At 43.5% G+C, this 12389-nt stretch overlaps 1 protein-coding gene across 9 annotated transcripts in view; it reads right to left on the bottom strand.

Moving 5' to 3' along the window:
* The window catches only part of REPS2 (RALBP1 associated Eps domain containing 2), a 143575-nt gene extending 135567 nt beyond the window's left edge, over positions 1–8008 (bottom strand). For 4 of the 9 annotated variants that reach the window (XM_048861897.2, XM_048861907.2, XM_048861916.2 and 1 more), the window contains exon 1: positions 7616–8005. In XM_048861897.2, coding sequence (XP_048717854.2) covers positions 7616–7825 — 210 coding nt within the window. In that variant the 5' untranslated portion in view covers positions 7826–8005. Of the gene's footprint in view, positions 1–3702; positions 3854–7615 lie in introns of all 9 variants that reach the window. The other 5 variants (XM_048861937.2, XM_048861947.2, XM_048861921.2 and 2 more) reach the window with 5 other exon arrangements.
* Between the last annotated feature and the right edge of the window lie 4381 nt (positions 8009–12389).

Genomic DNA, 12389 nt, shown 5'->3' with positions numbered 1-12389 from the left:
ACACAGAGTAATACTTCGTAAAATACACCATCCAAATACAAATTCTGTTAGTACTTTATTTGTCCAACTAAATGAATTTCTCATCGTGCAGTGGTACAGCAGATGCTGTACTCACTGCTTGCTTGCAATGCTTCTAAAAATCAGGTCACACTTGACTGTCTAGAAAGAAAGAAATGCTGCAGAACAGTCATAACAGCCACCTGTTACACAGCAATTAATATGTGTAGTATCAATATTTCAATACACTCAGGAAGCATAAACCTGATGAAATATCACTGACACTTCGGCAGATCCACTGCTTATGTCTACACCTTCAGGAAACTACACCATTCAACTTTTCTGGAAAGGGTAACTGTCCTTCCAAATCAGAATAGCAGTCTATCTAATCTAGTCTCCTGTTTCCAATGGTGCCCAGAACCAGCTACGTCAGAGGAAGGTGCAAGAAACCCCATTGTGGACAATGATGGAATATTCCACAAATAAAGTAACTATCTTCCAAACAATTATCAATTAGTGGTTGGCTTTTGCCCTCAAACTGCAGAAATGGTCTGAAGTAAATAAGATGAAATTCAAAAGGAAAAATGCAAAGTACTCCACTTACGAAGTAACAATCAGTTGCACACATACAAAATGGGAAATGACTACCGATGAAGGAATACTGAGGAAAGGGATGTGGGGGTCATAGTGGAACACATGCTAAATATGAGTCAACAGTGTAATACTGTTGCAAAAAAAGAAAACATCATTCTGGGAAGTAGTAGCAGCATAAGTTTGTGTGCAAGACACAAGAGGCAATTCTTCCACTCTAATCCATGCTTATTAGGCCTCAACTGGAGTATTGTGTCCAGCTCTGGGAGCCACATTTCAGGAAAGATGTGGACAAATTGGAGAAAGTCCAAAGAAGAGCAACAAAAATGATTAGAAATCTAGAAAACATGACTTATGAATGAAGATTGATAAAATTGGGTTTGTTTAGTCTGGAGAAGAGAAAACTGAGGGGAACACGATAACAGTTTTCAAGTACATAAAAGGTTGTTACAAGGAGGAGAGAGAAAAATTGTTCTTCTTAACCTCTGAGGATAGGACAAGAAGCAATGGACTTAAATTGCAGCAAGAGCGGTTTAAGTTGGACATTAGGAAAAACTTCCTGTCAGGATGGTTAACCACTGAAATAAATTGCCTAGGAAGGTAGTAGAATCTCCATCTTTTTAAGAGCAGGTTAGACAAACACCTGTCAGGGATGGTCTAGATAATACTTAGTCCTGCCTTGAGTGCAGGGGACTGGACTAGAAGACCTCTCAAGGTCCCTTCCAGTCCTGCACTTCTATGAAGCATGAGGATTTTTCTCTCAATCCCTCCCCCTTTCAAAAAAAATTTTTTCCTGATCATAGATATTCTCAATATCCATATAAATGGCAAGCCTTCTTTAATTATACTAAGCACTTGGCCTGATTGATATCTTGTGGCAATGAGTTCCACAATTAATAATTACCTGTTGCATAACAATTTACTTTTATCAGGTTTAAATTTACTGCCTTTCAGTTTCATTTATATCCCTTTGGTTTTGTATTATGAGAAATGACAAGTAGGAGAGCCTAGATAAGTTACCATTCATTATTTTGTATAACCCTCTCTCTTCTCTATGTTAAGCTGTTCCTGTATGAGGAGAAATTGAAAAAACTGGAGTGTGTCTCTGCCTCGCTAGAGACCTTCTATTTCTTTTTTTGAGACAGGGTGATCAGAAATGAACACAGCATTCAATCCTAACAGTTTTCAGAGTAACAGCCGTGTTACTAACAGTCTATTTGCTTTTTTGGACCTACACATTGAGCAAATGTTTTCAGGGAGTTGCAATATTTCCCCAAGTGGTTACAATTAAATTAGAGCTCAGTAATGTGCATGTGTAGCACTAACTATTCCTTCCAGTGTACATTACTTTGTATTTGTAAACACTGAATTTCTTCCATGTGGCCACTGTGTTGCCAAATCACTTCGCTTTGTTAGATTTGTCTGATGATGTTCAGTTTCCTCTACTCCTGATTAACCTAAATAAATTCTGTCACTTCACTGTCCTCTTCCTTTTCCAGATAACTAACAAACAGACAAGACACTGGTCCTAGTTCAAACCTTAGGGGCACCAGACATTTTACAACGTTACCTTAAGAGCCTCCTGGGAGGGATTTTATCTAAGGCTTTTTGAAACTCTAAATAAATAACATCAATAATCTCCTTTATGCAAATGTTGCAGTCACATTCAAGGATTTCTAGTAAACGAGAGAGGCATGAGCAGATAGAAACCAGCATGGTAAACTCCCTTTTATATCCTGTTCATCTAGGTGATTTATCATTCTATTTTAATCCTCATTTCAACCACCTTTTCCACTACTGAAGTGAGGCTTACTATTATAATTCACAAAACTGCCTCTAACACCATTTAAAAAAAAATGCAACAATTTCCCCAGACTGTAGCTGATTTTAATGGGACTGCATGTTTGTTAGCAATTCACTTTTTCCCCACCATTTCCTCTTTTCGCATTTCACTCTCCGACAATATCAATTTACCTCATCAACATTACCTGATGGATTCCTGTGGCCAACATCCCTATCTTTTTTTCTCCTGTTATACAAGCCATAGCACTACAGGCAAGAAAGGAGGGAAGAGACTTCCCTTCAAGCTCATAATGTTATGCTGTGATCCACCAGAAAAGTAATGGCTGTATAAAGGCATCCTTCCCCTTCAAAGGATTATCATACCTTTTCCACAACTACAAACCCTGGAAAGCCAGCAATTTAGAGACAAGAGATTAGAGCACAGGTTCTAGCCTCTGCTGTGGCCCCTGTATGCCAGCTCTACAGGCAAAAGAAACCACAACACCATTTTAAAACAAACCCCATGGAATATACCTCCAGCATAAGGAAGATTTCTAAGTGGCATAGAATTATCAAAATGGCCCTAATGCTGAGTCTCTCCACAGTTCACACAGCACAGTGGCCTTCTGAGAGGAGGGAGAAGGAAGCAGACCAGGATATATTGCCTTCTAGCTGTTAAGAACTACCTGATGCTTCCTGAGGTTGCCATAGCAGTACAATATAAATTAGAGCAATCCCTATGGCTACTCTAGCTCAAGCTGGGGACTTCTCCATTCCCTATCTGTAGAGCCCTGAGAAATTCTTTTATTTATTATAATGTATTATTAAATTTTGTTGTATCATAGGAGGCCCAGGGGACCGGGGGGGGAGGGGTCAGGTCCTGCCCTTGGGGAAGGGAGGAGACCTGGAGAGGGGGAACAGTTGCACAGTGAGCCCATCCCGTACTCACATTGCAACAGCAGCTCCTGTCCCACAGGGCTGGGCCCCTAGCTCCATGCTTCAAGTGATGCAACAGGATGCGGGGTGGAGGGGTGTCAAATTTGAGAGAGTGATGCTGCAAACCCATGCTCCAGGGTTTGCCACTCAGATTTGGCCTGGCTGCCCCCCCCCCCCCCCCCCAGTCATGACAAAGGGTTGGATGGGCCAAACTAGAGCACGGAGACAGGCCCAGGCCCACAGGACAGGAGCCGCTGCTGCAGAGTACATTTCCCCCCATTTTATCTTATCAATTGTTTTTCGTTTTAATTTTGTGTTACTTCACATTTGTGAAAAACATGGGGCTCTACTGATCTTTCTACAGAGTCTGAGGATCGCAAACATTACATAAAGTACCTTCCCCTTCTGGCCTGTGCAGAGCTCAGTTCAACTGCAATCCAGACTGGTGCATTGGATTCCAATCTATGTCTCCTACATGGCAACGACCACCAGTACCACTAACTCCATGAGGCAGCATAAAAGCTTGCATACTAAGCACGAAAACTTTCTTTAAATAAAAAAAAAGTAAAAGTCCTGTTGTCAAACAACTATTTCTAAACGAGTTATCTATTAACACAAGCTAGCCACTTCTTCCTAAAATGGCTGCAACCTTTATCAGTGGCAACCACATATTATACACCACTGCATTATTTTATGTTTCCAGCATTGTACTCTCTGTGGATAAAAACTGATCAGATTGTTTTTTATCATTCTTAAAGCATGCAAAGTGAAAAATAATTCAGAAAACCAACTATAAATTTTTTCTTGCAACAATTTTCCAAAGTTTTTCTTTGTTAGATTATTTTTTCTGCAGTTTCAACATGTTAGCTAATACTTTTGATGGGGGTGGTTGCTAGCATGACCAACAGAGAGAATTCAGAGTAAGATTAGAGGACTGAAGTAGTATTCTGTGTACAGAAGTGTAAGAATCTGAACTTGAGAATTTCTTTATTTTCATTAACTGTAAATAAAACCTGAGGACAAAAATCTCTGAGAAACTAGATTTTAAAACATGATAAACTATAGTTAAGCTTTGAACTATAGCCAATTAAGAAATTCAGTGCTGTGAAAAGACTTTCAAAACTGTAGTTTGGGGCTGATCATATTTTGATTTTGTGAATTAATGAAGATGGTCTTGTTACTACTTATGATCTAGAAAGACAGAATATTTGACTTAACTAATTATTTTTATCTGAATGTGACACAGAAAGCAATTTTACTTTTTCAGTTCTCTTTTTTATGAAGTTCTTGGTTATTGGGGTTTTTTTTAAATCCATCTTCATAAACTCCCCAGAAAGTCCATTTCTATGGAAAACTTTGGAACACTTTTACAAAGCCTGTAGTTATAACAGTCTGCTAATTTAGGGTTTCATCCTACAAGCACAAAGGGCAGATCCTGCTACTGGACCCATTCAGGCACAAGGATTCACTTGCATAGATGCCTCACTGAAGTCACTGGAGCAGGGCACGTGTGCAGGGGTTCACTTGTGTGGAACCAGTTGCAGGATGCAAGTTTATTCACACAAGTAGTACTACTGAAGTCAATTATAAACCAGTTTATGAATAAGCCTCTCTGTACATCATAAGAACCTGGAAGGAATTCTAAAATAAACAAGTAAAAATCACAAACCGTTGCCAGCTGAAGTCACATCCCAGAACAAGAAAATGCACACAATACTATAATAAATCACACTCAAATGATACAGTACTAATATACTATGCTAAAATAAGAGCCATGGAATAAAACCATATTAAGAAAAATCACTAATAGATTTGATTTATATAAGTAACTTCAAGATTATCAATTCAGTTTTTCTTTTAAAAATAAGTTCCTTAAGCCTTCTTTCTTGTTTTAAATTATTTTTCCTCTTTCCCAAATGTTAGTAAATTTAAGGTCCGAACTCTGCAATTAGATCCAGGTGGGTGAATTCCTGCAAGGATTCATAAGGAGCCCCACCAACTCATGGCAGATCCAAACACACTTTGTCCTTGTCTACACTGGTAGCAGTGTGTAAGATACTTGTAGCTACACACTACAGCAAAACGCAAGCTGCGTGCGTGCTGTGGTGCGTATCTACACATAGCAGTAAAAGGCTCTGGCAGTGGAGAAAGTTCCAGCAATAGGAAGGCAGCAGGAAGCAATGCTGCTAAAAAATATCAGTGCAGATTGGGGGGTACTGCTTGGATGCACAGAGAGCCATGTAGGGTATGCACCTACAGTTCTGGTGTGTCTGTCCTCTCCTCACCTAAGCACAGCCTCACCCTCTACACTGCTGTTTATACCCATGCCAGAGGGGCATGCAATGTATGTACTCTACACACCACTGTGAGTGTGTAGTGTAGACGTACCCTTTGACTTCCAGCAGTGGTACTGGCAACATTTTTTCTCTGGATATTATTAAGTAAGCAGCACCTGGAACAGTGGAGGGCATCTGGTCATGGAAGTAACTTCCCCTATTGTACTTCAGCATATCCTGGACATTATGTAAATCCAAATCAAATGCTCATTAAGAGAAGGCCTGACTGTTTCCAGGGAAACGACACAGTTTAGTCCCTGCAGGCCATGGCCAGTTATACCTGTTAGTCAACTTAGTCTAGACATTATTTGTTTCTGTTTGATATTTAACAAGGATTTCTGAACAACAGCATTTCTTAAACTCCTGACAACAAAATACAAGTTTGGTGTTTTTCTTCCTATGTTTAGTTTATTACTAACCAGAATGTGCTACTGGACTGAGTTAATCAAATTACTATTCCACAGGTGGAAAAGAAGAATTAAGACCTGCTTAGTATACATAAGGTAATTTCATCATTTGTAAGCATATGTAATATAATTGTCTACTCTTTGTATTTACATACATTTTAAATGTTGTATTGTTAAGATTTTTTGTGACAATCCCAGAATAAAATATACTGAGTATGATTCATAAACCTGGGAATACACAACATTATTATATATTTATTTTGGTAATCAAAGCTGATCTAGGAATGTGTCTAATGAAATTTATGATAATACTTAGTTTAAAGTCAGTCTATATAAAAAAAAATGCATATATACCCCAAAAGGATAACAAATAATCTTGCATTCATCCCAAGGGATCCCGAATGACTGTTCATGTACACTGATGCGCAAATCACCCACTACTAATATGTAAACACCTAGAGCATGAAACAACAGATACTGAACAATTATTGCAATATTACAAGATAGTTTAGGGCAGATTTAAAAAAAAAGTTAGGATTACATATTTGTGTTGCCAAAAACGTTTCAAATACAAAGCTATCTCAAAAAACGCTATGTACAATTGTGATAGTACAAAGTTTACTGCTACAATATTTTTAGAGCTGGTAGCAGAGAATTATATAGCAAACAATAAACAGTCTTCAGCTGAATATATACCTTCAACAGTTAGAGGTATACTCATTTGTTTCAGACTCTCTAGACTATTGAAAGAGTAAAGGAAGAGGGGCTAAACTAGCTAAAGTTGCCAAATACTCCATTCCAGTTCAAAATCTCTGAATCCTAATACTAATAATAAATATTCAGAATACTTAGCACTTACAATGCATTAAACATTAGCTGGTTAAAGAGCACATATGGATTCAATGGAATACAATGCTCTGAGTAGTGTTTAACTTTTCTGGATAGCTAAATTCAGAACTTAAACATTTTTAAAAACAATAACACACCGCATATAGTCTTACCAACAATACTCAACAAAAACTTAAACCCTCTTTTCTTTCCTTTTTTTTTAAAAAAAAAACATTGGATCACGACCAGAAAAAAAAAAGTTTGTTTTTTCGTCACACAACTATAATCCCAAATCCAGCACTCCAGGCAGTTTCACCGTGTGATAGGATTTTAATGCATAGCACAGGGAAGTTCTACACATATTTTTCCAACTTTCTTGAGAGGTGTCACTTGTCTGCTTAAACCCACGGGCTTATCTGTTTCGTATTAAAACACAGTATCACTAGGGGGCCGCGGGGGGTCGAGGGAGAGAAGACAGAGGAGCGTGTGAGTGACAACAGACAAACAAGAACAAAAGGCAGAGGAAACTTTCTCCTCAAGGTGCAGCTCATGCCCCCCCCCCCGCATTCCCCCTACCCAGAGCAGGCTGAACCAGAGCAGGAGAATCAGCTGAGAGGGAAATACGTCCTCCCCCTCCCGCCAACCCTGCCCCTTTAGTGGGGCACAAGTGCCCCCCACCCCCCGTGGGGCAGAAGCGGTGCAAGCCAGCCGAGCGCCCCCGCCCTCCGGCTCACCCACCTGGTGCAGCGTGTCCGCAGGGAGCTGCGACGCCCTGAACAAGTCGCCCACTTTGCTCCCCCCGGCGGCTGGGGCCGGCGCCGAGCCCCCCTCGGGCGCGGGCGAGCAGCAGAGCGAGAAGAGCTCGGCGTAGCGCTGCTGCTCCGTGTCGCTGAGGGGCAGAAGCAGCCCCGCTCCCCCCGCGGCTGCCCCGCCAGGTCCCTGCTCCATGGGCGCCGCGGCGGAGACGAGGGGCAGCGGGAGCGCAGGAGCGGCAGGGAGGAGGCGGCGGCGGCGGCGCTGCCAAGGGAGAAGGCGCCGTCCCCGTCCCCCCGCCTCCGCGGTGCAGCTCTGCAGTGCTCCGGCTGCCGGCCGGCCGGCGAGCCGCTCGCTCAGCACCTTTCCCCCCAGCCCCGCCCGTCGCAGGCGGCAGCCAGACAGCGGCCCCCGCAGGAGCAGAGCGGGACGTGCCCAGCCGGCCCGCCGCGGAGCCCGCAGTGCCACGGCCGGGGCTGGCCAGCGGGAACGCGGCGCGGGGAAGGGGAAGGGGGCGCCGGATGCGGCACCCCCGAGCGGGGCAGCGCGGCCGCGGCGGTGCCGGGAAGCGCGCAGCGGCCCCAGGGGCGGCGGCGGAGGGGAAGGAACTGCAGCCACCCGCGCTGGGAAGGGAACGGAAGGGAAGGGGGGGGAGAAAGAGGCGACCCCCAGAGGGAAAAGGCTCTGCCGGCCTGGAGAGGTTTGGGGAGCTTTGCACAAGCCCTTCCGGTCACTCGGGAAAGACTGGGGTCAGTGAAGGGTTCCCGGGTCAGAGCTAAAGGGGCAGCCTTTTGTGTATGATACAAGCTGTAACCACCTGATCCTAGGCCAGTCCCCAAACCTCCCTCTCTCGTCCCTATAGTCTTAGCTATTCCAATTGCATTGTCAAAAATGTTCAGGCTAGCTTTCGTGACTGAGGGCCTAACTGTCTAGCTGTGGACTGCTGACATGGTCCCCTTTGATGGAGTGGCTGAAGGCCTGCCAGGCTTCAGTGTGTTTATCCTCACAACACTCCTGTTAGATAGGGAAGTGCCATTATCCCCACTGTACAGCTGGGGAACCCAGGCACAGAGAGGCCAGGTTACAGAGGAAGTTTGTGGCAAAGCAGGGAACTGAAAACAGACCTCCCAAGGTAACACTATAACCATAATGCATCCAATGAAGTAAGCTGTAGCTCACCAAAGCTTATGCTCAAATAAATTGGTTAGTCTCTAAGGTGCCACAAGTCCTCCTTTTCTTTTTGCGAATACAGACTAACACGGCTGCTACTCTGAAACCATAACCACAAGACTATCTTTGCTCATTTTCTGAGGTACTAGACACCCACACAACCTGTCGGCTTCACTGGAAGATGGGGCGGGATGTTCAGCATTGCTGAAAATCAAACTAGGCTAGCTTAACTTAGTTAACAATTTGACTTGTCACACTCCCACTGCTGCCACTCTAATGCTGGCAGTGGTTTTGTGTGTGCATTTGGCTGCAGTGCTTCAGCCAGCCACCCTTACCAGAGCTGCCCACCTTCCCTATGAAGTCAAACCAAGGGGAGTTCCTGATAAAAAAAGCTAATATGCATTCTCTGTATATTATTTCTGGTTTGGAGACAGCATTCATATGTTTCTATTTTAGTTGTTTTTTTTTAAGACAGTTTCTTTTATTGGATATGTGTTACAGTCAAAATCCTTTTTAAATAGTACCACCCATTGTCAAAAATGCCACTTGAGTGCTGTGTATAAGATCATTCAATAAACTAAAATAAGGCTTAATGAACCAACAGTGAATGGTTCGTAGAAAAACAGTCCACAGTGTGGTGTTTTGTGTAGGTAACACAGGTAAAAGGCCCCATTCATTCTGCACTCTTCATTCAGACAAAATTCCGACTATTTCAACAGGGATCTAGAGCAAGCAATATGGGGTCTTCCCTAAGGGGCCTGGTTGTGCAAATATTTATGCATGTGCTTAACTTTGTTTCCTACCATGAGTAGTCCCAGTAACACTTGCAGTAATAAAGTTAAGCATGTGCATGTTTGCAGAATCAGGGCCTTAATTAGAAGTATGGGACTGAACCCAACAGAGACGATATTTTTAGACCTTAGACTTTTTTAAGTCAGCAACCATGAATTGTATTTTCTTTTCAGCCAGCAATACATTCTTCTTAGGTGCAATTTAAGGGATGAGGCAATTAACTATGAAACTATTTTAGCTATCAGTTTAGGTGACCTCTGTAAATGCTGATGACCTGTGTCCTCAGCAGCTTCTGGTGAGGGTACAATGTCTGGCCCAAGACAATTCTGGACACCTGGTATCCACCTCCACTTACTTACAGTACAAATACTAGGCAGGAGGCTGTTGTTAGTCATTCCGCCCACTCACCCCCAACGTATAAGTAGTTTAGGTAGAGAGATGCGAGAGATGGATGGGGGTTTTCTTGGTATTCTGGTAAAAGCATAAAATTTAAATTTAATTAATTTCCATCAAACAAAATATATTGTTGAAAAAATATTAAGGTTGCTCAAGTACATCTGCCACCAAAAAACTCATAAAAAGCTAGAACATCATTAGTTAATCACTCACCCAACTCTTGCAACCAACAACCATCATTTTATTTCCAAACTGCCCTACTTACCCCACATCATATATAACTACTCCCTCCACCTTTGCACAAAACATACAACCTTTAACTCCTATAATATACAGTGGATAAAAGTGGATGTTTTCTAAATGTTTGGAATGTTGAATTAGAATTGAAATGGTTGGTTGGTGGGTATGGGGTAGGTTTTTAGTTAATGGTTATATTTAAGTGGATAGCATTGGATGACTATTAATGGAGGGAAATCTTTGTTCAATAAGGAAAGAGGTTTGCAGTGGCATTTATCAGTTTTAGAATTTATTGTTTAAAGCTCAGCTCAAAATGTCTGAAAACTGCTCAGGGTGCAGGGAGGGGACAGCTAGGAGCTGTGCGCTGAGAGAGTGTAGCTCAGGGTGCAGGGAGGGAGGGAAGGAGGGAGGGTCTGTGTGTGGATGGCAGGCAGCTCAGGGTGCAGGCACGTAGTAGCTAGGGGCTGTGTGTAGGCAGGGGGTAGCTCAGGGTGCAAGGAGGGGGTAGCTAGGGGCTTTGTGCAGGCAGGGGGTAGCTCAGAGTGCAAGCAGGGATGTAGGTCAGGGTGCAGTGTGCTGGGAGGGTTGCTGCTCCCTGAGTGCTGTGCCAGCCCCGGAGCCAGGTCCCCCTGCCCAGGCAGTTCTTACCAGCTGCATGACCAGTCAAAGGGTGCTGGGAGCTGAGGAGCAGCCGCAGCCCCGAGCACCAGCAGCAGGAGGAGGAGACTGGATGGGAGTGGGGGAATGCCACAGCAGCTGCCCACTCCCTGGCACCAGCCAGAGCAGCAGCTGCTCTGCACTGCCCTGCTCTGGCTTCCTGACTCCGACCTGGTCAGGGAGGGGGACCTCAGGGGTAAGGGAGAGGAGGAGGTGGGGAATGTGAGTGGAGCTAACCAGAATGGGGCAATCCCAAGGGCAAGGCACTGCAGTTGGGGAAGGGGTGTTTGGCAACACCTCCCCTGTGTCTCCCCCCCCCAACTCCACCCATATGGGACACTGGGTTTGTGAACCCCCTGAAACTGGCTCATGGCCCCCTGGTTGAGAACCGCTGGGCTAGGAAACACCATCCCATCTGAATGATGAATGATTACTTGGCCTCTGTTATTCATGCCTCACCATCTCTTAGCTGCATTACTACAGTTATGCAATATTCCTGGGAAAGAAACCTTCAATGTTTAGGAAACCCTAACGAGTTTACTTGGTCCTGCCTCAGCACAGGAGGCTGGACTTGATGACTTCTCAAAGTCCCTCTCAGCTCTACATTTCTACGATTCTAATACAGAACTCTCAGTGCATCTACTCAGCCATACTGGCTACCACCATGAGCACACCAGACTTGACCTCCACACTCTATACTGGCTTTCCATACGCATAGAATATCAAATCCAAGTTCAAGGTCTCGGCCCTTATCTTCAAGGCACTCAATGGCCTTGGGCTGAGGGTATCTAAAAGCTCAACTGAAGCTATGGAATGAAGTCCATGGCCAACATTTTTGCTTCTCTGCCACATGGAACTTTCTACAGTAAGTAAAGCTCATCTGGGCAGGAGACAGCACTTTCTCAGAGGCTGGTCCAAGACTGTGGAATGAATTCCCATAGGAACCATGGATTATCACAAACTTCACCACCTTCTGTTCCTAGGGCAAGGCACATTTCTTTGACCTTGCCTTCTCTCACACAAATATCTAGAAATGTATGCGCACATGCACATGTGCATAACATTTAAAACAAAACACTTCACTACCCACACCTCTGCCCTGGGGAGATGATAAGAGAAGAAACACATGACATATATTAGTCATATCACTTAATGCACTACTGGAAGCTGATCAGATACAGTGCTGATTAGCATAGTATAAGAACCTATATAGAAAAGAAGGTTGCATGTTTTACGCAGAGGTAGAGGGAGGAGACCTGTGTGGTATGGATGGGGAATGTGGGTGTGGAGGGAATATGTTGTAGAAGATGAAATCATAGTTATAGGTTGCAAGGGTTGTGTGAGGAGTTAACTAGTGATTTCCTGGCTCTGTTGGTGGAATATGCACTTGAGCAAACTTAACAGGTTTTTATTAAAGATTTGTTTTGTTTAGTGGAATTTCCCGTTTTTTTAAGATGTCTATATGAACATTGAAAGCGATTATGCCTTGGATAGCTATCAGAGCTGA

Source organism: Caretta caretta, chromosome 1 (genome assembly GCF_965140235.1).
Source record: "Caretta caretta isolate rCarCar2 chromosome 1, rCarCar1.hap1, whole genome shotgun sequence".
Taxonomy (NCBI): Eukaryota; Metazoa; Chordata; order Testudines; family Cheloniidae; genus Caretta; species Caretta caretta.
The sequence above is the reverse complement of the archived record's forward strand: the minus strand, read 5'-3'. Positions and strand labels throughout refer to the sequence as shown.